Consider the following 24,926-nt stretch of genomic DNA (forward strand, 5'->3'; position numbering starts at 1 on the left):
CCTGGGTTAGTGGTTCTGTGGTGTGGCATGTGGTTGCTGGTGAGTATTTGCTTCAGGTTGGGGGGCTGTCTGTAAGCAAGGACTGGCCTGTCTCCCAAGATCTGTGAGAGTGTTGGGTCATCCTTCAGGATAGGTTGTAGATCCTTAATAATGCGTTGCTGGGGTTTTAGTTGGGGGCTGAAGGTGACGGCTAGTGGTGTTCTGTTATTTTCTTTGTTAGGCCTGTCCTGTAGTAGGTGACTTCTGGGAACTCTTCTGGCTCTATCAATCTGTTTCTTCACTTCCGCAGGTGGGTACTGTAGTTGTAAGAATGCTTGATAGAGATCTTGTAGGTGTTTGTCTCTGTCTGGGGGGTTGGAGCAAATGCGGTTTTATCGCAGAGCTTGGCTGTAGACAATGGATCTTGTGGTGTGATCAGGGTGAAAGCTGGAGGCATGTAGGTAGGAATAGCGGTCAGTAGGTTTCCGGTATAGGCTGGTGTTTATGTGACCATCGTTTATTAGCACTGTAGTGTCCAGGAAGTGGATCTCTTGTGTGGACTGGTCCAGGCTGAGGTTGATGGTGGGATGGAAATTGTTGAAATCATGGTGGAATTCCTCAAGGGCTTCTTTTCCATGGGTCCAGATGATGAAGATGTCATCAATATAGCGCAAGTAGAGTAGGGGCGTTAGGGGACGAGAGCTGAGGAAGCGTTGTTCTAAGTCAGTCATAAAAATGTTGGCATACTGTGGGGCCATGCGGGTACCCATAGCAGTGCCGCTGATTTGAAGGTACACATTGTCCCCAAATGTAAAATAGTTATGGGTAAGGACAAAGTCACAAAGTTCAGCCACCAGGTTAGCCGTGACATTATCGGGGATAGAGTTCTTGACGGCTTGTAGTCCATCTTTGTGTGGAATGTTGGTGTAGAGGGCTTCTACATCCATAGTGGCCAGGATGGTGTTATCAGGAAGATCACTGATGGATTGTAGTTTCCTCAGGAAGTCAATGGTGTCTCGAAGATAGCTGGGAGTGCTGGTAGCGTAGGGCCTGAGGAGGGAGTCTACATAGCCAGACAATCCTGCTGTCAGGGTGCCAATGCCTGAGATGATAGGGCGCCCAGGATTTCCAGGTTTATGGATCTTGGGTAGTAGATAGAATATCCCAGGTCGGGGTTCCAGGGGTGTGTCTGTGCGGATTTGATCTTGTGCTTTTTCAAGGAGTTTCTTGAGCAAATGCTGTAGTTTCTTTTGGTAACTCTCAGTGGGATCAGAGGGTAATGGCTTGTAGAAAGTGGTGTTGGAGAGCTGCCAAGCAGCCTCTTGTTCATATTCCGACCTATTCATGATGACAACAGCATCTCCTTTGTCCGCCTTTTTGATTATGATGTCAGAGTTGTTTCTGAGGCTGTGGATGGCATTGTGTTCCGCACGGCTGAGGTTATGGGGTAAGCGATGCTGCTTTTCCACAATGTCAGCCCATGCGCATCGGCGGAAGCACTCTGTGTAGAAGTCCAGTCTGCTGTCTTGACCTTCAGGAGGAGTCCACCTAGAATCCTTCTTTTTGTAGTGTTGGTAGGGAGGTCTCTGTGGATTAGTATGTTGTTCAGAGGTATGTTGGAAATATTCCTTGAGTCGGAGACGTCGAAAATAGGATTCTAGGTCACCACAGAACTGTATCATGTTCGTGGGAGTGGAGGGGCAGAAGGAGAGGCCCTGAGATAGGACAGCTGCTTCTGCTGGGCTAAGAGTATAGTTGGATAGGTTAACAATATTGCTGGGTGGGTTGAGGGAACCATTGCTGTGGCCCCTTGTGGCATGTAGTAGTTTAGAAAGTTTAGTGTCCTATGACCATCACAGGGCCTAATAACATCAGCAACACTATCAGAGGCTTGTTCACCTGCACATCCACCAATGTGATATATGCCATCATGTGCCAGCAATGCCCCTCTGCCATGTACATTGGTCAAACTGGACAGTCTCTACGAAAAAGAATAAATGGACACAAATCAGATGTCAAGAATTATAACATTCATAAACCAGTCGGAGAACACTTCAATCTCTCTGGTCACGCGATTACAGATATGAAAGTTGCGATATTACAACAAAAAAACTTCAAATCCAGACTCCAGGGAGAGACTGCTGAATTGGAATTCATTTGCAAATTGGATACAATTAACTTAGGCTTGAATAGAGACTGGGAGTGGCTAAGTCATTATGCAAGGTAACCTATTTCCCCTTGTTTTTTCCTACCCCCCCCCCCCCAGACGTTCTTGTTAAACCCTGGATTTGTGCTGGAAATGGCCCACCTTGATTATCATACACATTGTAAGGAGAGTGGTCACTTTAGATAAGCTATTACCAACAGGAGAGTGGGTTTGTGTGTGTGAGGGGGAGGGCGGGAGGAAACCTGGATTTGTGCTGGAAATGGCCCAAGTTGATTATCATACACATTGTAAGGAGAGTGATCACTTCAGATAAGCTATTACCAGCAGGAGAGTGGGATGGGGGGAGGTATTTTTTCATGCTTTGAGAGTATAAAAAGATCTTCTACACTTTCCACAGTATGCATCCAATGAAGTGAGCTGTACCTCACGAAAGCTTATGCTCAAATAAATTGGTTAGTCTCTAAGGTGCCACAAGTACTCCTTTTCTTTTTACTTAACCTTGTGCTGCTTCTTACCCCATGTGTCAAATGAATAGAATCCGACCAAGTTCATGGTCAATTTTGGTCAATTTCACGGTCATAGGCTTTTAAAAATCCTCAATCTCATGGTTTGAGATATTTACATGTGAAATTTCACAGTGTTATAACTATGGGGGTCCCAGCCTAAAAGAGGATTGAGCGGGGTGGTGGTGTTGGAAGGCTATTGTAGGAGGGGTGTGGTATTACCACTCTTATTTCTGCACTGCTGCTGATGGAAGTGCTGTCTTCAGAGTTGGGCAACCGGAGAGCAGAAGGCAGTGCAGATATGAGGGTTTCATGGTATGGGGGGGGTCATTACTTTTTGGGATGGCAGGACTGTCCTCTTGGGGGGCAATGGCAAGGGTGCCGGAACCTTTGTAGAAGTGGGGGGCCACCAGTGCCAGAACTGGGGAGACTTGGAGCCATGCCCACCTCTTTTTAACATGGGCAGCATTTTGGGAGGCAGGGGGCAGCATTGTCCCCCCCCTCAAACTGCAAGCCTTGGGCAGCTGTGGAGCGGTGCCAGCTGGGGCTGCGGTTTGCAGTGGAGGAGCTGATAACGGTGCCCCCCCCACAGCGGTGGTATCTCTAGCTTCTGTTTGCCAGAAGCTAAGAATGAGTGACAGGGGATGGATCACTTTGTGATTACCTGTTCATTCCCTCTGGGGCACCTGGCATTGGCCACTGTCGGAAGACAGGATACTGGGCTAGATGGACCTTTGGTCTGACCCAGTAGGCCGGTCTTATGTTCTTATGACCCCTCCTCCCGTGGCTGGGGAATGATGGGGCAGGAAACGTGGCGGGGTTGTGAAGCTGCCTGCAGCTGTGGGAGGTTCCCAGAGGTTGGTTTGAATTAGCCCCATGAGTGACCCCTGCAGGGGAAGAGGAAATCCCATCCCTCCTCAGCCCTGCCAGGACTAGCAGCTGGAGTCTGGTGCATGGTAGGAGCCCTGGCTGGGGCACCCTAGCTCTGCCCCTCCCCAGCAGATTTCACGGGGGAGACTAGTTTTCGCGGGCTGTGATGCATTTTTCACGGCCATGAATTCGGTAGGGCCCTACAAATAAACCTACTTATGGTTGATGCTTGTAATCCTAAGTGATTCTTAGATCTTGCTGTCTAAGTGCAATGTAATACATCTTTAGTACTGTTTATTCCTCATGTGTAATATGCCTTCTTTCCTAGTCCTAAACAGCATATTTTTAATGTATGTTGCAGAACCTAAATTAATATCATGTGAAAGAACCAGAAATGTCAGACGATATCAAGAAGCGGCTGGAATTTCCTAACACGCTTATTCAGTCACAGGTAATTAATTTTTTAATACTAACCTGGTGAATTGTCACATTCAGAACTTTTCATTTTATACACATACCTTTCCACAAAGCCTTCTGCACCCCTGCAGTAAAGAGACAAAAATAACATTTCCCCCCTCTGCCATTATAGCTGTAAAATCAAAGCCAGCAGAGCTTTCTCCTATAATAAACACTGGCTAATCAGCCTGACTGCACAATCCAAACATCAAACCCATTCACCCACCGCTGCAAAGAGCTCTCATCTTACTTTGCAGAATAGATCAACTGAATATGACAGGAACTCTCCAAGTCTGCAAACTCTAAATGAGGCCGGATGGCATTAACCACCCAACTGCCTTGACAGAGTTTGACCCTTGTTGATGCCTTGTAGCTCTGGAAGTCCTTGGGAGTATTTAAGCTACCACCTACTAAAAACAGATCCTTGCTACACACACTTGGCAAGATGGAGCCAGTAGAGAGCAGCTGCACCCATCAGAGAATGGCTGAGGGTGCTGACTGTTGAAAGTTACATTCTGATTGGCTGGCTAAGCCTCTCTTATGATGTCACAGCCATAAACCAACTCACAGTGATAGAGTTGGAATCTCATCATGCAAATAAAAATGTATCCCTACGCCCATTATTTTTAATGGGTCAGAGAAGAATAATAGAATATGGATGAAAATATGTCGTCCCTACACCTATGATTATTTTTCAATCATTAAAAAAAAAATATCCATACTGTTTTTAGCTGCACAGACTATTAAACCTATAACCAGCTTCCACCTTTCCCTTTGCTTTTCTCTTCTTCCTGCTGCTCTGCCTTAAAAATTGAAATGCCATGCAAAACTCATAATTTTTGTGGCAACCTTCTTCCTCAACAGGACAGGTCACTGTGAATGCAGTCTGTATAACTTGGAGCCTTTGCATTGCTTCCACATTTAACCCCAGCTACACTGATTTACTAGTAAATCCTGTCTGTCGAAGATGTATGTAGAGCAGTGTGGCTAGATCCTTGTGTTGTGGGAATGGGTGGAGTTTCCAAAAAAGCTGGAGGTAGAAGGAAGTTATTTTTCATCACTGATGAAACCAGATCACTGAGACTGAATGAGAAGTCAAACAGGACCCTGACACTTTGAACCACTTGATAAACCAGTATCAGATTCCTTCAGTGGAAAAGGACAGTATCCTGGCTAGTTCTTTGTAGCATTTACCCCTTTGAAACAGTGAGATTTGGCATTCTCTCCTGCTATCCATTGCCGTGGGTGGTTATCTTTTAAGGTCACTAGTTTTGTGTTTGTGCTTTGATTACTCCACTAGCCCCCACTTTGCTTCTGTTGCCCATTCCAGAGTTTTGCCATCAATTCATCAGGAGCCAACTTTCAGAACCCAATGGTATAAATGACCACATCTCTGTCTGTGACACCCCCCTCCCCCCCCCAAGAAATCTGCACTCTGGGACAATGTGGCTTACAAAGCCCAGGATAAAGATGTGAGGGCCATGTTCTTGGTCAAGGCGGTTTGCCTGTGAAATGATGTCCCAGAGGAGGCTAGGTTGATCCCAGAGTATTACCACCTTTATTGTACACTGCAAAGCCCTCTATTGATAAAGCTTTCCCACCCTAACCAGAGTGTCTGTAAGGATGGGGTTGTGAATGTATATCTGAAGAACAGCTGCTTATAATCAGGAAAGAGATGAACAGAAGGCTCACTGAAGTGCACCAGGACAGTGTCATGCAGATCTAAGCAGTTAACTAGTGTGGGGCTCTCCATAGAAAATCTTAGATATCTGACTTTTTGCCATTCTCTGTCTTGGTTTACATAATAACTAGACACACAGATAATAACCCATCTATTTTTTTCTTTTTTTGGTAAAACATGTTAAAATACTTAAAACAGTGAATTGAATAACCTCCTTCTCGTAATGTTGGACAGAGTGAACTGGTTATAATTTGCGGTTGTGTTTTCTGGAAATGTGAACTGTTAACTAGAAGTATTATTGCTGGTTTACGTTTATAAAATCATGGCATGCTATCAACTAGTGTCTGAAGGAAGATGTAATTAAACTATAAAAGGAGGAAGAGGGAGCTTGGAAATGTTTAAAACAATCTGCATTCCTGTTCCTTCATCATTTCTTTACACACTAATGAAATAGATGTGCTATTTTTTCTTTTAGCTGGCATCCCAGTTTTTCCTCTCAGACACTAATGATCTGCTCTAGCTAGTGATGAATAAATTCGGCTGTTCTTTTGGATACAGTAATACTGCTGAGCATCTTTGTATTTTTATTGTGAAAGGATCTCTCACAAAGGCTTTCTGTTTCGAGACAGCAACACAAATGAAACAAGAAAGAGCAAAGAATTAGATATGAGCCAAAACTGTGGCTCCAAACACCCGTACATGTGCAGTTGTTTAAAATCTGAGCTGGAGTTGAGAATTTCAAGCAGTCTAGGGGACTTTGACACATCTTCCATTAAATTAAAATCTCAACCCTCTTTCTAAATTTTACTAATGAACCTTATTATTGTAATGGATATAAACAAAATGCCAGATCTGAATAATCCTTGAACTTCGGAGGTTTTTGAAATTCAGATATGAATTTGTTTCATGAGCCCATCTCTACAAAAGATACAACTTAAGTTGAATACAAGGGTTAAAGGTAACTAAGCATATTTGGCATTAACTACTCTGTGCACTGTGGCTTTTAGAAGCAGTGGGCCTCATTTAGGGCTGGAAGTCAGGAGGCTATGGCCCTGTTCCCAGCTCTGCCACTAATTTGCTGTGTGACTTTGAGCAAGTCACTTAATTGCCCCTTATCTCAGTTTCCTCACCTGTCTGGGTGGGGGCATATAATGGTGTGTCTGTAAAACACTTAGAGATCTGTGGACAAACAGAGCTGTATACGTGTCTGTTGTTAGAGCTGATGTTCTAAAGTATCAACAACTTTTGCTTAGGCCTGATTAGGGTTTAGGTCTTAAACATGCAAGTTGTTCCATGTGGATGGACCCTCATGCAGAACTCTACTGAGGTTAGTTTCTGATAGGATAATAGTACAAGGTGATATCGCTGGAGTTTGGTGGTTCTATGATATATTTCAACTTCTCTAACAAATTGTTGATTGGCATCTCTTTTTATCCAGATGTTGCATTAACAAGTTCTTTGGCTGTCCTAGCAGTGCAGCTGCAGCTTTGATCTTGGTCTCCTTTCTAAACAATAGTGCAGAGTGCTTCTTTTGTTGCATATTTTAATTACTTCTGTCTTTTGTAGGCGGTGGGACATCTTATTGCTGCAGTGCTAAAAGAAAATGTTTTATTCGACAAGATCAGTCAGTCTACTAACCAGGTCTGTATTTGTTTTCAGCTTCTCTCCTACATCAGATTCCAAGCTTCTTCTGTGGTCTCCCATATTCTCTGGTTCATGTTTAATAAAGTTGCAAATACTATGTTATGTTTCAGAGCATACAGGTGGAGATTGTAAATCTCTGTGATCTGAAGGGTAACTTTTTTTTCCATTTTGAGACCCAGTGGCTAATAGTAACTGACAATAAAGTGATAATGTTTAACTGGCTGCTAGACTCAGGCTGATGACAGTTTTGTATTCTAAAATTTGCGTCACTGCAGACAAGAATTTCATTGATGCTAATGAACTGTTTGTATATTAAAATCTTGCAGGTTAGACCTCAGAGTTAAAATTGCAGGACATATTTAATTTCAAATCTCTGTAGCTAAATGTGTCCTTTTGTATTAGAAAATTAGGGTTCATATTTCCTTATGAGACAACGTGACTCAAGGCCATAATTTACTTTTCAGTTTGTCCAACCTTTGTTAGTTGAGCCGCGTAGAAAATGCCAGTCATGATGAGTGTCACAGAGCACCATAGGAGAGGGCTCAGGGTTGGCATTTCCTTTTCTCTAAAGGTGACCTGTAAAAGGGGAGAAGGAAGGAATGGTTTTGTGGCTTTTTTGTTTGTTTTTGGATAGATAAAGACCTGAAAGATATAATTTAAAAAGGTGGGGTTTTATGTGTTTTCCTTTAAGATATCAGGCATACTAAGACTTGTTTTTTTGTTTTTTGTTTTGAAGTTCTTGAATGACTAAAATGTTTCAGAGTTTGTCTACACTGGCAATTAACAGCGCTGCAACTTTCTTGCTTGGAGTGTGAAAAAACACCCCCCTGAGCGCAGCAAGTTGCAGCACTGTAAAGCGCCAGTGTAAACAGTGCCCCAGCGTGAGTACTGTGTGCTTGGCACTTCTTAGGAATGTGTATATATAATTTATGGATTACACCAAGATGGGAGGAGTTACAAGCACTTTGGAGGACAGGATTAGAATTCAAAATGGAGAATTGGTCTGAAATCAACGAGATGAAATGCAATAAAGGACACACAGGAACGAAAAATCAAATGCCCAACTACAAAATGGGGGATAGTTGTTTAGGCAGTAATACTGGTGAAAAGGATCTGGATCAAAAATTAAATATGAGTCAGCAATCTGATGCTGTTGTGAAAATGGCTAATATAATTCTGGGTTTATTAGCCAGGGTGTCATATGCAAGATATGGGAGGTAATTGTCCTGCTCTGCTTGGCACTGGTGAGGCCTCCTTTTATGAAAGATATGGACAAATTTGAGAGGGTCCAGAGGAGAGCAGCAGAAGTAACAAAAGGTTTAGAAAACCTGACCTATGAGGAAAGGTTGAAAAAACTGGGTATGTTTAATCCTGAGAAATGAAGACTGAGGGGGGACCTGGTAAGTCTTCAAATATGTTAAGGGCTATTATAGAGGATGGTGATTAGTTGTTCTCCATGTCTGCTGAAGATAGGACAAGAAGCAGTGGATTTAATTTGCAGCAAGGGTTAAGTATTAGGAAAACTTTCTAACTATAAGGATAGTTCTAGTTACATATTCCGTGTTCTCATTGTAAAGGTTTCAGAGTGTTGATTTGTTAGAGTTTAAAAACATGTATTATCCTTGTACCTCTGCTCACAAATCAAATAGTAAATCAACCAATTAACAGATGTGTAGCATGAAAATAACAAATAAAGGGCCTGATCCATAACACAATGAAGTCAGTGGATTTTGGATCAAGCTTCCCTGTATTCACAACTCCAGGTTAAGAACACATTTTGCTTAAGGTTGAAAGAATTTTAAGTCACTTCAGTTCTACAGAGGGATTATTGCCTGTCTATAGCAAATTCAGACATTTGGAAATGCAGCAATTCTTAAAGCAGTGGTCCCCAAACTTTTTCCATCATCTCCCCCCACTCCCCCCTTATCCATAATGGAACCTGTCCATGGCCCCCGCCTGGGAACCGAACTGAAACTTTTCATGGGAAAATATTGCTTCCAACAATAAATTTTGAACAGAGATTATTAATTTGAAATTTCTCATGGGAAAACAAACTGCATTGGTAGCAAAAAGTATCTCAGACTATCAAAACTTTCAGATTTAGTAATCTAAGGTAGTAGTAATAACGTAGGTAAGGAAAATGTTTAGGACATTAACATGACAATGTTGCTTTGAAGTTTGAAGTTTTTGTGTGTTTTTTAACAGAAAGTAAGAGATTTTTATAAATGACCTGCTTTGGCAGCTTCATTGGATAACAGAGGTTTGGTTGGTTTTGTCTTGCCTTTGTGTTTACTAAATACAGTAATGCCCAAAGAAAGCAGAGAACCTGATCTTAGTTTCACCTACTCTCTACTTTAAGCTGCAGCTCTGGGAAAAGGATTTCAGGCAGGGTTTTGTCTAATAGAATACTTAGAGTGAACAGTATTTAACTTCTGTCAGCATCCTAAATGCTTGTTCCCCATGCTTTTTATTTCAGACTCCTGCTTTGAACTTGCTCTGGGAGAAGTGCTGCAGTGAGAATGTGGTTGTGCGGATGGCCTGCTGCGAAGGCCTGGTGGCCCTTGTTGCACAGGATTATGCTGAGTTCAGTTATGTTCTCAATACAGCTCTCAACCTGATTCCCTCTGCCAGGTAACATTCATTTACAGTATTTGGGGCCTTTTGTTTGTGAGTACTTTATGCACTTGAAGTAGTTGCACGGATTTATTGGGACTTCAGTGCATAAAGTTGAGCCCATAGTAACACTCTGCAGGTTTGGAGCCTTGCTTATTGATGTAAAAAGACTGATTTTTTTTTTAATCACCATCTAATTAAACATAGCACACGTACTTTCCCCTCCCATTTCAGCTTTTATTCAACTGAATTTCAAATATAGAGAATCCGCATGTCTTGTAGCTTTTTAATAAACAGATTAATTAAAAATAGGAAAAAGAATTGCAAAGACGTGATTTCTTGATGTGGGAACTACAAACCAGGATGAGGTCAAGGTAGGGTAGCAAACAAGGAAAGGGATATCTGACAGGTTTTTTCTTAGAGATGTCTAATGCAGCAGTTCTGCAAACAATAAAGCTCATATGTAATTTGACCCATGTGGGTAGTCCCATTTATTTCATGTATGAGAGTAATTTTGTGTATATGAATAATCCCACTGGAATGTTTAGGATCTTGTCTGAAAATATTGATGGGGATGCAGGAGAGCTGGTTTCTGGTCCCAGTGCTGCTGCAGATTCACTGTGCAACTAAGGGCAGATCAATTAACCTCACTGTGTTACTTCCTCTGTAAAATGGGAATAATAACACTTAGCATCTCTCAAGGGTGTTTGGGGATAAATGTGTTGTGTAGTGCATAGATATTATACTGCTGAGCATCATAAAAAGCCTACACATAAAAACGTGAATGTAGTCAACTGCATGAGTGTAATAATGTTTGAAGATGTATTTTGTTAGTCTCCTTACTAAGGAGACTAAAGTCGCATTGCCAAACTCAGTGAGATACTATTCTGTCTGCTGACTTATGGCAAGTGTTTGGTTTTTAGCACTAAACCATTCTGCATAGAAAACACTAGTATATTTTCTTGCTCAGAGCTGCTAATTGATGCTACACCTGTGCTGTATTATGGGGTCGTGGTAGTGACCCCATAGTCAAGGTTGCAGGAACTATGCCATTCAAAACATATTTGTAACTAACCCCTTCTAACTTTCACTAAATTAGGTTTAGGATGAAATTTCTTGTGCTTAACTTCAGCCAAAGGTGATTTTAAGTTCGTGTAAACTCAGCTGAACCATTTTTGAGTAATTCAGCTGATTTAAAAAAAATGCAGTTTTGTTTTTAAAAATTACATTTCAGTCATTCCCAGCAGATAATTCAAAATTAGATTACTCTGAAAACTTGCTACGAGGATGCCTGCTTTAGACCAGGTTTACAATATTTTGATTAGAATTCCCGGACAAAAGTATTGTAAATCTGTATTGCAGGAAACTGGCTAGTGTGTGCACATGTTGCCCTCTACAGGATAGAAGCAGAACAGTTCAGCTGTGTGTCATAGCTAACAAGCCGTAGGTATACTTTTGGAGCATGAGGATCTCAGTCCTATCCCTGCTGCTGCTATGAAGTTTTCATTAGTTGTGGTTAGCAGGCTAGTGACAACTGTGAAATTCCTATATGGTTGTGAGTTTGCTACAGTAGTAATAATTTAAGGAGAATATAATTGTAATCAAATTTTGTACTTTAGAAAATGTGTGTAAACCAGGACATTCAAAGTCAAGGTTAACGTTAAAAACAAATGTGTGAGAAAGTTGAGTTAGGGTATTTCAAACGACTTTAACTGTGCTATCGTTTTCACACCACTCTGTTCACCCTGCCTGTGAAACAGATCCATGCCTGTGACTTGTATCTCAGATGGTTGATATGTTAACCACTGGCTATGTTGGCAGTTTACCCATGAAACCCATATAATATATAAAAATCTAGTATATTTTTACATTTTCCCTCTGACTCCAAGAATTCAAACCACATCCACTATGATTTGCAAAACAGTATATGTTTTGCCGAACCACAAGGGGTATATGGGTTTAAAATGTTTTCAGCCACAGGGAGTAATGACTGACTAACCTAGCCTTTTCATCCTGGTTCATTTTAACATTAATCTCTTTTTGACCCTCCCAGGACCATGGCAAGCCGTTCCTTCATCCTGTTCCCTGCCAGTTTTTTATTCAGATTTGTTGTGGGCTTGAGTGCACTGTGTCTTTAAAGGCATGTAAATACGAAATTGACAGTCAGTGGCAGCACAGCAGAAAGGTCATTAAAACTGCTGGGCTCCTTCCACTTCTGTTTAAAGCAGGTGTGTGTTGTGACAGTGGAGAAGACTATGTTCTGCCCTCAGCAACTCTCTGCATCTTCTACAACATTGGTTCTCAAACTTTTGCATTGGTGATCCCTTTCACACAGAAAACCTCTGAGTGCGACCCCCCCCCCCTTAAAAAATTTTTTTGTTAATGTTTAACACTATTATAAATGCTGGAGACAAAGCGTGATTTGGGGGCGTAAGCTGACAACTCGCGACCCCCCACATAATAGCCTCGTGATCCCCTGAGGGGTAATGACCCCCAGTTCGAGAACTCCTGTTCTACAATGACCTTGGCGGGGTGTTTAGCATACCTGCTCGTCTTTCTGCTGTGCTACCTATTTCATATGCCATGAAGGACAACCTGTATTCTGGGATGGCACTCCAGAGCTCACATGATTTGATATTTTGCATGTGACACCTAATCATTTCACATTCAAATTATCATCCTCACTTCCCCATGAGTTTCCTCCTCAGTCAGTTTTAAAGCTCTGCTGATTTCCTCTGATCCTTTAATACTACCTCCCTTACAGAATACTCCTATGGAATTTCATCTTATGAGGTTTTTTAACAGCACTTTTTACATAGAAATCTAAAACGGGCAGTTTTTTTTTTAGAAAACACTCGTGAGAGAGACTGATCAATGCTTTACAGAACAATCATTAGGAATTAGACCCTTTGATATTACATAGTACTATTTAGAAAAAGATAATATTTACTTCATGGACTGTCTTGAAGTATCTTTAACTTTCCTAAGAATATCACTCTTACAAGGAATATTTGTTATCCCAGGCTTCCATGCCCTGTTTCTCAGCATAAAGACAATGGAGCAGCTCCTTAACTGGTGCAAATTGTCATAGCTCCATTGACTTCAGTGGAGTTGCATTAATTTACACCATCTGAGGATCTGCCCCAATAGTGGATGAAATTCGATGGCTTGTATAGTGCAGGAGGTCAGACTAGATGATCGTAATGGTCCCTTCTGGCCTTAAAGTCTATGAATCTTTGCCATTATTGTTACATATTTTGGAAATTATTGTAAACAAACACTTGTTTGCACGGGAAAAGTCTTTTAAATGATTTTTCTCACGTTAGGATTAATGCACACAGTGAGAACAGAACCTTCCTCCTTGCATAATTTAGTGAGGAGATCTTTTGGCTTAGTTCATCAGTTACATACACATCCTAACACACGTCCCTCCCCCAATTCCAGGTGGGAGCTAGGACTGGATATTGTTGATATTTTGTTACGAAAAGTGAGGCCTGCTGTTTTGTTTTGCTCAATCACTTCATAGTTACTCTTCTTTGATTGAGTGACATGCGTTAGACACCAGAGGCTCGTTCACCTGCACATCTACCAATGTGATATATGCCATCATGTGCCAGCAATGCCCCTCTGCCGTGTACATTGGCCAAACCGGACAGTCTCTACGCAAAAGAATAAATGGACACAAATCTGACATCAGGAATCCTAACATTCAAAAACCTGTAGGAGAACACTTCAACCTCTCTGGCCACTCAATAAAAGATTTAAGGGTGGCAATTTTGCAACAGAAAAGCTTCAAAAACAGCTTCAAAAGCTTCCAACGAGAAACTGCTGAGCTTGAATTAATATGCAAACTAGATACTATTAACTTGGGTTTGAATAGAGACTGGGAGTGGCTGGGTCATTACACATATTGAATCTATTTCCCCATGTTAAGTATTGTCACACCTTATTGTCAACTGTCCAAATGGGCCATCTTGATTATCACTACAAAAGTTTTTTTTCTCCTGCTGATAATAGCTCATCTTAATTAATTAGCCTCTTACAATTTGTATGGCAACTTCCTCGTTCTGTGTGTGTGTGTGTGTATATATATATATATATATATAATACACACACACTTACTATATGTTCCATTCTATGCAGCTGATGAAGTGGGCTGTAGCCCACAAAAGCTTATGCTCTAATAAATTAGTTAGTCTCTAAGGTGCCACAAGTACTCCTGTTCTTTATGCGTTAGTAAGTTAACCATGCTGAATTTTCCCTAAGGCCAAACATTCCAAAAATTGACCCTCCCTCCACCCCATATCTGCCAGCTAGTATACCAACTTCCAGAAGCCTACTGCAGTCATCTTTTTCTGTTGCCTGGCAACAGGATTGTGAATAAAGCTGTAACCTCTCCTACAGTAAGATTTTCAATGTTTTGATGCTGAGGAGTCATGACAGCCTGTAATTTTAATGATTACAAACATCTTAGAACTGGACCATTTACTTTAAAAAAAAAAAACAAAAACAAAACCAAAATACCTAGCAACAGCAGTCTATCAATAATGAACTGCGCAACGTTTAATAGTACCTTTTGCAGGAGTGCAGAAGACACATCTGTGGGAAGAGATGGACTACTCACTGTACTTTGCATCTTGGAGATCAGTGTAAATTCTTGGGTAAGGAATCCACTCTGGAGAGTCTGAAATTTTAGAACCTCATGCCAATGACTCCCACCAATTGTTGTATAAACTTATGCTGAGCATTCATTTTGAAATGGTTGTCCGTGTTGATAAAAATAATAAAGATGTAGCAATCAAGTGATTTTGCATGTTTCTGATTTCTTCTTAGGAATGACATGGATTTAGGATTATTGCGCTGTAGAGATGATGATAGTTTGTCCCTAATATAACTCCTTTTATTGATGAATCTCAAAGCCTTTGTATATATTAATCAAGCCCATAAATTCCTTGTAAGATAAGTTGTATTATCCCATCAGTGGAGGCTGATTATGTTTTAAGGTCTTGCCAACATGAGAAAGATGTACCGATTTAGTTAAATAGATAGCTATATATGTTCAACTTTCTTGTGTACGCAAGTCATGTGGGTGTCAATGAAACTGATGTGCAAAGGTCCATTAAGAGCCAATTTATAGTAGCAAGTGTAGAGCATAATGTTCCTTGTACAAGTCACTTCATGTTACTGTACCTCAGTTTCCACATCTGTAAAATAAGAATAGTAGTGTTTACTTGCCTTCTTCAAGGCACCTTTGAGAGCTATGCATGAGCATTGTATAAATGTGATCAGAATCAAATGAGCTAAATCTGCCTGATGATTAGGTGCTTCTACTGGTTCGTATTTCACAGACTGGGAAATTGAGATACAGATTAAGTGACTTGCTTAGATGTACTGCTCCCAGTGAAAAAAGGAGAAAGACTGTCATAAAATGTGTGGCTGTCAGTTTTCTTCTCCTGCCCACCCCATTTGTTGTTTAAAGGAATTTCTCCCCATGTCTTAATGTCATTTTATTCCTTTTCTCTTTCTGTTAGGCTTTTCATTCATGTAATGAGTTGCTATCCCTTCTCTTTCTGCCAGTGGATATGTACTCATTTTGTAATAACTGAAATAAAGTTGGGGCAAAACCCAATGCGAAGCTTTTAAGGTGTATTTAGAGCACCCTGAAGTGTTGCTTATTCATTTTTAAAAATAATGGCTTCTTTTTCTCCTCTACTTTATTTTAACCAAGGACTTAAAATTCATGCTATTTACCTGAGGTGGAATCAAGTTGTTCCTAGTATGTTCTGGTTTTGGAAGCTCTGGAACAAAAAATTAATTACAAGGTATTAATTACAAAAAAGTAAACAAAACACTCAGGACTGCCCCCCTGCAGAACTCAGCCAATGGACTATTGAAATCATGGTCTAGCAAAAATTTCTGATTGCCCAGCCAGTGTATTTGTTTTTCCTCTGTCTAGACTGCAGTAGCTTCTGTTAGAGCCTCTCAAGAGGCTTTTGAAGATTATAGGGAATCCTATAAAACTTCCAGAAATCCTATTGCTGCTCAGTAGGTTTTCATGAATAGTAAATGAGGTAAGGTGGGAAGAAGGAGATAAAGCAATTTCATGGAAGGGCCCCCTTACTGCTCCAGTCAAAAGTCAGAAGAGCAAACCCATTGTCCTGAGATTCTCTTTGTAGTTAATTTTCAGTGTGGGGGATTTAGATGCATGACACTTGATAATTAGAGTTGCATGGTAAAATCTGTGCATATTTACCTTTTTTATTCTTGCAGTCAGGAACCTGTGTTGGTTTTAATATGATAAAAATACTGCATTAGAGTAAATTAGTAATAGTAAATTAGTGCATGTGGAAGGGTTTTCATCTTCAAACTGCTTCACAGACATGGATTGATCTGTTAATTCTCGATTATAGGTAAGTAATATCTCTATTTTGCTCATAGGTTAAGTGTCTTGCCTTCGAGGCAGTAACTGTCAGCTCAGGGAGTAGAACTCAGGAGATCTGAGATCTCAGTTTTGTGCTTGGATAACTAGATCATACTTCTCAAGGAAGGGTCAATCAATCCACTGTCCTTTAGATGATGATAACGTTATATATTCATTGTGTTTCAACAGAAATGTACACGGTTTGGTAAAAATTATTGGGAAATTACTACAGATGCAGGCCGTTACGGTGGGAAAAAGTGGAGATGAAGCTGTTCGGGATTTGTATGCAGTCAGGTGAGCTTCATGTGTGCGGAGTGTATGTGTTTTAATAATCATTGTTTTGAAATGACAAAAACTTGCACATATAAGTATTTACTAACCCTCTGATACAAAAAACAGTCATTCTGCCACTGGGGCTAAAGGAGAATTTACATTAGCTAATGAGTAGTAGTCATCCTAAAAGCAAAGGTTTCAACCCTTGGTCAAAATGTTTCAATAACATCAGCCCCTTCCTTTAAATGGAGAAAGCAGAATAGAAGACTTGACTGAGCTTAATGGAAGAAATGCATAGTAATCCCTGAAAGAATAGGAGGTACTTAAAAGAGGAGACATTGGATGCCTGGGAGAGAATCCTAGAGAGATACTCATTTTATACTCACTAGTCCACAAAAGATACAGAGCTAGCATCTGTGTGCTGTAGTGCTGCCGGAACTGGGGATCTGTAGAGCCCCTGGAATATGGTCCCACAATAATAATAGTTGCATGCAGTTACTAGAGCCTTTACCAAGACTCAGCTTTTCTGATACATGCATAAAATGCTTGCTGCCATTAAGGTGTAATAATATGATTGAGGAAAACTGGATTTTTTTTATGGTAACTATAGAGCTTTTGCCATTTGTTTAAATTTATGTACAATGCTATTTATCAGGGTTATGTTATTTTGTTATATTTAATTTTGTAATAAGTGAATAATTGTTTTCCAGGCAACATAGTGCTCTCTTGGTGAGTTTTGCAACAATACTTTACATATATGGAGTCTTTCAGATTCCCAAAGCACTTTTAGTCTGCACCTTCCTCTTGACCAGAGGAAAATTTCCTTTCTTGCCAACATGTGACAGTGGTAGGATACGAAGTGAAGAATGCTGTGAAATAGTTGAAATTACCGGGGAGTCTAGGTTGGCAGAATGTAACTGTCTGAAGTGGTGATGAATCAGGATCCCAGTGGTAATGCCCATGTAACATAGTTATGGGGTACAGAAGAGCCTTATGCCATTTTAAATGTTAGTCATCAGATGACACTGATTCACTTAGACCACATAGATTTTCATACCTGGACTGTAGTTTACCTGTGAGAGAGAGAGAGAATAATTTTGAGGGTCCTTCTTACTACAAGAAAGATATTTACCCAGTCCATCCAGTTGTACCACTGGACGTTAGATTAGAAAAAATGGTCAGTACAGCTAAGAAGGAAGTGGTTCTGGGTGAAGCAACCAGAAGAAGTGTTGGATTTGATATCTTCCTCTCTGATACCTGCCTTTTGTTACTCATGTTTGCAGTCTAGGGCAGTGGTCCTCAAAGCCGGTCCACCGCTTGTTCAGGGAAAGCCCCTGGCGGGCCGGACCAGTTTGTTTACCTGCCGCGTCTGCAGGTTCGGCCGATCGCGGCTCTCACTGGCCGTGGTTCGTTGCTCCAGGCCAATGGGGGCTGCGGGAAGGGCGGCTAGCATGTCCCGTGGCCCGCACCGCTTCCCACAGCCCCCATTGGCCTGGAGTGGCGAACCGCGGCCAGTGGGAGCCGTGATCGGCTGAACCTGCGGACACGGCAGGTAAACAAACCGGTCCGGCCCGCCAGGGGCTTTCCCTGAACAAGCGGCGGACCGGTTTTGAGAACCACTGGTCTAGGGGACCTGTTGGTTCATCAGCTGTTCCAGATGGTCTAGATAGCAGCAATACTAAAGTGATTTTTGTTGTTGTTCTGCACTTTCATATAGGCAGAATATTGAAATGTTATCACAGTCATAACACAGTTGTCACTTATTGGTTGGCGTACTGCAGCATGTTTTGTCTGGGTCTGATGGCAAAGGCTAGAAGCTGCATATGACAGGTTCCCCACAGGGTTCCACCCGGAACTGGAGTACCACTGAGCCTGCCTGACCCATCAGCCTGGGCTCCCTTTCCCACTGTGGTGCTGTGATAAGTTGCAAAGCTCTCCAAACTTGCTCTTTCACCAGCATACACATAGATAGGGACATACCCAGCTGCAGCTTCACACAGATGCTGAGATCAGCTCTGCATGGGAAAGCTCAGCTAAGGCATCTCCCAGTTGCTAAGGCACGCACCCCCCTCTGGAGTGTAAAACCAGAATTATACCATCTTGCACTGCACAAGGAACTGTACAGTGTAAGCTCATAAAATTCGCCCCCTCCCTCAATGTGGAGAGAGATATGCAACAGCTTTCTGCCCCAAGTTATAATTTCCACACACTGATTTTAGACAAAACAAAAGCAAATTTATTAACTACAAAAGGATAGATTTTAAGTGATTATAAGTGATGGAAAACAGATCAAAGCAGATTACCTTAGTAAATAAACAAAACCGCAAACTGAGCTTAACAGATTAGATAGGTAGGATATGAATTAGCAAATTCTCACCCTGTATGACAAACAGGCTGGCAGTTTCCTAAGGCACAAGCTGCCTTGGCTCTGCAGCTTGGGTTTTCCAGGTTTTCATACACAGGCTAGAAATCCCTCTAGCCTGGGACCATCACTTCCCACAGTTCAATCCTTGCCCCTCAGGTGTTTCCAGGTGTGTTGTTGTAGGGAGAGTGAAGTCCCATCATGATGTCATTGTCTCCCTTTTATGTCTTTTTTCCACTTGCTAGAAAGCTCTTTTGCTGTGACCTGGGTCAAACAGTTCCCGTTGTGTAGTGCTATCTCTGAGAGGTTTCTATTGTACACATTTCCTGGGCTAATCCTTGTGCTTGTGTGGATTTCCTCAATAAGCCATTAACATTGTTTGGCCTTTTTACTGTTGTCCTGAAAGGCTGCTTGTGGGTGTTTTCAACCTCACAACATGTTTCAGTAACACATACGTAGCCAAACTTCATAAGCTTCACATACGATGATAGCACATACAATCCAATGAGATATTACTGTCTAGCAGATCAAGACATTTAGAATGATACCTCACAAGGCATATGTTGTACAAAACATATCCTAATTGACAGTGGTGAGTATTGGGGTCCAAGGGTATCACACTGCAGTTGATGTATTACATAACATCTCATCTCGTCAGTAGGGCATATAAACAAGTTCATGGCTTCAGTGCTCAGCAGTCTTCAGTAGCTTCTAATATAATTCTGGAATTATTTCAAGGTCTTGGTGATGATATTTTAAAACCTTGAATATGCTAGAAGTGGAATATCTCTCAGCCCATCTCTGTCTCCATAACATGTCACAACAACTACGATCAACAGAGATGGTGAAGCTGAGACTGATCATCTTAGGGGAAACTCCAGTTAACCTGGGACTGGGCATTTTTGATGGAAGCTCCTAGGTCATGGAATCACTTACCACTGGAGATGTGTGACCAAGTCTTGCTGCTTTTAGAATACAGTGCCAAGCCTTCTTTGCGCAGGACTTTCCTTAGGAGTAGAACTGAACTGTGGCTGGCCAGGCATTGGGCTCTTTGAAGTCTATCACCAAACTGATCCCACCTAGGAAAACAGATATCAAGAACGCAGTGTGGGGAGCATCTTGGTACTAATTTGTGTGTGTGAATGCACTGAAACTTTATTATGCACCTGGATACTATGGTGAGATCCCCTTTAGTGATGATTAGCTGAATAGAAACTAGATTGCCTTTCTCTCACTTGTGACCGTAAACCGCTGGACACAGCTTTGTTTTTTCTATCAAATTATGTTTCCTTTCTATCTCCTTCTCTTGATAAATTGGGTGGCACATAAAAATAGTCCATATGTCCCCAAAATTACTACACAGAGGTATCTGCAATACTGTAATATTAGCACAGGGAAATGCTTTAAGATTTCAGCTAGCTCTATAGTAACGCTGAGTAAATGTTGACTTGCTAGTGGCCACCACTATATCTGCTTTCCCAGACATGGATCTTGGTTTTGTAAAATCCCATAATACTATGGAAACTCCTTTTTATGACAAAGAAAGAAAGCTGTTGACATAGTAGTTTTCATCAGGAGAGAGCTATATAGGGATAGATGTGGCTGAACTTTGGAAAATTAATTAGCAGCTTAGTGGTAGTTAGGATTTTTGTATGCAGATGGAGAACACTTAATTCCCAGTTTCTTTGTCCCTAGCCAGCTATAGTGGTGTTGTCCAGCTCTGAAACCTCTTTGGCTAAAATTATGATGATGTAAATTAGTGTGAGAAGGGATGGTTAGAACTGCTACAAGAATGTAGAACCTCCCTCTCCTCAGGGGAGAGAAGGACTTCCAAAGAATTATAGCTGCTGACAGAGTGTGGAAGGTGATGTTTAACAGTAATTTTAAAGCTGTTTAAAGTAATTAAGAACTGAAACTAGGCATCATGACAAATCAAGCCTTGTAGACTCAGCCAGTGTATTGCAGCAGGCTTTTGTTGCTGCTGGTTAATTTCTTGAAGAAGTAGATTCAAATGGAAAAAAAACGGATCTAAATTTTGAATACATAGGAGTTCAGTGTGTTGAGATTCTGGGTTTTGGCTTAAAGCCCTTCTGTACATGAGGAACGAACGCTTTTTAAAAAAAATTCAAAGACTTGTCAGGTTACATTTTTAGTTGCACAATTTTATCAACTCCTATACTATATTTCCAGCTTGTAACTACTGTGTTGCACTTGAGGTTAATGTGAAACTGTCACAAGATTTTCTTTCCTAAAGAAAAGTGAGAGTATATCCAATAACTCCTGATGGGTAACCTTATTTTAACAACATTCATGTAGTGCGCTGTCAGGTATGCAAAAATGTTCAATACAAAAATCATTGGAGGATTGATGAAGCACCAAAATGTGAAATAAACAATTATTGTCATCTTTTCTGGCATCTTTTAAAAATTATAGTACAGGTTAAATAAACTTTAGGGCTTAGTGATATTTTCTATTGACTAAAACCAACTTATTATGGCCTATCTATTGTGGTAACATCACACTATGAAGAATTCTTAGAAGGAAATTGAAGATCCTGATGTCTTGCAATTGCTTTTGTTTTTTGTTTCTTTAACATTTGACACTCTCACCAATTATTTCTTTGTCTCCAATTTTGTTGTCTTTTGAGGAAAATTATTAGGGAGGTTGTGGCAATGTAGCTATGGCTCTATTAATTCCCTATAGTCTAGTCTACTGCTATAAACTAATCAGCCTGTTTCTCCTGTGAAAGAAAAATGAATGAGATTTTTCTATTTTTAAATCATAGAATCCTAGACATGTAGGGTTGGAAGGGACCTCAAGAAATCATCTAGTCCCCCTTCTCCCCTAACCCGCCCTGTGCTGAGGCAGGATTAGGTATGCTGCACCGTCCTTAACATCTGTATTCTGACAGATGCATAAGAGCTGTTCATTTGATCTCCATGATAGTATGTAAGTACTTAGATTTTTATACCCCACCCTTCCCTCCGGTATTGGAGTTAGGAGTTTCTTGACCCTTTTCAGTATGGTTTTAAACATGATTATGTAGACTTCACTAGTCTCTTTGGTCAATGAAGTCCTTCTGATGATGGATAAAGACCAAAACAAAGATTTTTTTTTAAAGGTGCTTAAAGTTCATAGTCCATATTTAAAATGCTTAAGTATGTGTTTTGACTTTAAAATCAATTGGCGCTTCAGGATGCTCAGCACTGTTCAACAGTTCATAAATTGGAATCGGCTTTGGCACTTGAGTTGGATGTCCTAGATTGGCATGTCCATGGTCTGGGATCAGGCATTCCCCATGGAGGGCCTTCAATTCTGAAACAGAGCCTGGTTTTGATGACTTTCAGGTCATATTGCAAAACCTATATGTTAACTCAGGCCTGAATGGATGAATTTTAGTGGCAGGTGAGGATTTTTTGGGGCAGCGTTGTAGACGTTGTCAATGTGGATCAGTGGTCTCCAACCTTTTTACCCCCAAGATCACTTTTTGAATTTAAGGGCAACCCAGGATCTACCCCGCTCCTTCCATGAGACCCCGCCCCGCTTACTCCATCCCCCCGCCTCTGTCGCTTGCTCCCCCCCCTCATTCATTTTCACCGTGCTGGGGCAGGAGGTTGGGGTTTGGGAGGGGTTGCGGGCTCTGGTCTGTGTCAGAGGGTTGTGGTGCAGGAGGGGGTGAGGCAAGTAAACTCTGGGAGGGAGATTGGGTGCAGGAGGGGACTCTGGGCTGGGGCAGAGTGTTAGGGTGCAGGAGGGGGGTATGGGGTGCTGGCTCTGAGACGGTTAGGGCTGGGGCAGGAGGTATGGAGTGAAGGAAGGGGTATGGGATGCCGGCTCCAGGACGGGGGTTGGAGTGAGGGCTTCCGCCAGGCGGAACTTACCTTGGGCAGCTCCCAGTTGGCGGCGCAGTGGGGCTAAGGCAGGCTCCCTGCCTGCCCCAGCCCCATGCTGCTCCCGGAAGGGGCCAAAGTCTCCCTGTGGCCCCTGGGGGGGAGCACGTGGCTCCTCGCACTGCCCCTCTCTGCAGGCACCGCCCCCGCAGCTCCCATTGGCCACAGTTCCCCGTTCCCAGCCAATGGGAGCTGCGGGGGTGGTGCTTGCAGACAGGAGCAGCACACGGAGACCGCTACTCCTCCCACGGGGCGTGCTGGCTGCTTCTGGGTATTGTGTGGGGCTGGGGCAGGCCCTGCTGCACCACCAGAGATTGCAATTGACTTATAGCTTATCTTGGATGGATGTATACAGTTTAGTTTTCTGACCACTAAATAAACTTGAATAAATAAATAAACACAAATAAAATAATTTTTTTCATTGTGGGTTTATTCTGTTTGATTTATATTTCACCAGATCGCTGCTAAACCTTATGAGACTGGGAAAAGTGCAGTAATAGTAAGGGTGTTCAATATTAAAGGGTGTTCAATATAAAAAGAATATTTTAAAATTAAGTGGAACAGAATTTCAGTAGCAAAGTCAACAGAATAGAGGAAAGAAATTGGCTATAAAATGTTGAGATCAATGTCACTTTTGCAAGTCGTCTTAAAAAGCCTGGGGTGGAAACAATGAAAGAGCTTATTTATCGTTGTATGTGTCAGTACTTTCTGATATGTTAATTTTTTTTCCTCCTTAGCCTCCTTAATTTCTTTTCAGTGAATGATTTGACTCTTCTGTATTTTCCATAACTATTCACCATTTTTGTTTTTATTGTGTTAAAATGTTGAAAAGCTGTTCCCCCCCCACCCCTTCCAATCAGCAGTCTGAAATAAAAATTCAGAACAGGTAGAAAAAAGCTTTTAAAATGCATATTTGATGTAGTAAAGTGCTGTGCTTTGTTTCTGAAAGAGTCAGAGTCACAGCTGCATACATGTCAATGCATGGTGAATGCGACATTGTTTCCTCGAACAGAAAAAGCAATCTGTCCATCACTGAATTTATGACGTAAATTGAATTGTAGGTCTCCTATGTTCAAAGATGTAACAAAAGGGTTGAGGTGACCTAAAGGTTAGAAATAACTTTTGATTTCATTGTTGCCTACCATAAGACTAATCTTTTTTGATTGTCTTTAGATGGATGTATTTACACTTGGATAGTTGGAGCTGGTCGCATGTCTTGCCTTATCCTAGGTTCCTCCCAATAGGATCAAGAACATTGCATTTTCATTTTTTCAGTTAAAGTGCAGATGTTACAGCACTTTGCTAGCAAAGCTGAATTTAAGATTGAAAAGAGATTTCCACCCGCAACCTGTCTTTTGTACTATTTATAACTTTTCCAAGTTGAAACATGAAAAGATTCAGCCCCAAATAATTCATTTTAAAATCACTCTGATTGACCACAATATTTTATTCTGTTTTTAATTTGATGAAATTTGGTCCAGATGTCTGACCTTTAAGAGCCCACAGAATCAGAATCCTTCTAAATTTAAAATGTTTTCTGTGTTCTGACTTGAAACCAGCTTAACTTTAGAACCTGATGCCTGGCATACCATTAGTCCTTGAGGGCCCCATTGACTTCAGTATAGAAACAAGACCTGGTAGAAGCAAGATCAGGAACTTAATGAAGACTAATTATTTTACCTAGTTAGAAGAAAATGTATTTAAAATATAATTGAATATGCAGCTGCCTTAGGCCAGAATGTACACAGCCCTGCTTTTTCAGAGGCTCCACATCATATGTAAATCATATACCTAATCTGACAGTGAGAGAGCCATCTCATATTCCCGGGTTTGTGATCCTGTCTCATTAATGCCAGCATAGGGAATTAATTTCTATCTCGCCTTTCACACTACCCTTTGGAAACTTGCATTTCAGCACTGTATTTTGCCCTCCCAGTCCATCTAAGGAAGTCACTGGGACCAAAGAGCTTCACTAAAAGGTGCAGGAAGGAAGGAGTTAGACAGGGTGGGTGTATTGTGGGTCTGCACAGGGATGTGTGTGTGTGGGAAACAGTTACAGGCAAGGAA

At 41.3% G+C, this 24,926-nt stretch overlaps 1 protein-coding gene across 3 annotated transcripts in view; it reads left to right on the forward strand.

The window, feature by feature from the left end:
- Nucleotides 1-24,926, forward strand: part of FOCAD (focadhesin) — a 201,064-nt gene that overhangs the window by 12,182 nt on the left and 163,956 nt on the right. For all 3 annotated transcript variants that reach the window (XM_074953460.1, XM_074953459.1, XM_074953461.1), the window contains exons 2-5: nucleotides 3,881-3,970; nucleotides 7,223-7,297; nucleotides 9,777-9,931; nucleotides 16,524-16,628. In XM_074953460.1, coding sequence (XP_074809561.1) covers nucleotides 3,914-3,970; nucleotides 7,223-7,297; nucleotides 9,777-9,931; nucleotides 16,524-16,628 — 392 coding nt within the window. In that variant the 5' untranslated portion in view covers nucleotides 3,881-3,913. The remainder of the gene's footprint in view (nucleotides 1-3,880; nucleotides 3,971-7,222; nucleotides 7,298-9,776; nucleotides 9,932-16,523; nucleotides 16,629-24,926) is intronic.

This window comes from Natator depressus, chromosome 5, assembly GCF_965152275.1.
Source record: "Natator depressus isolate rNatDep1 chromosome 5, rNatDep2.hap1, whole genome shotgun sequence".
Classification (NCBI taxonomy): Eukaryota; Metazoa; Chordata; order Testudines; family Cheloniidae; genus Natator; species Natator depressus.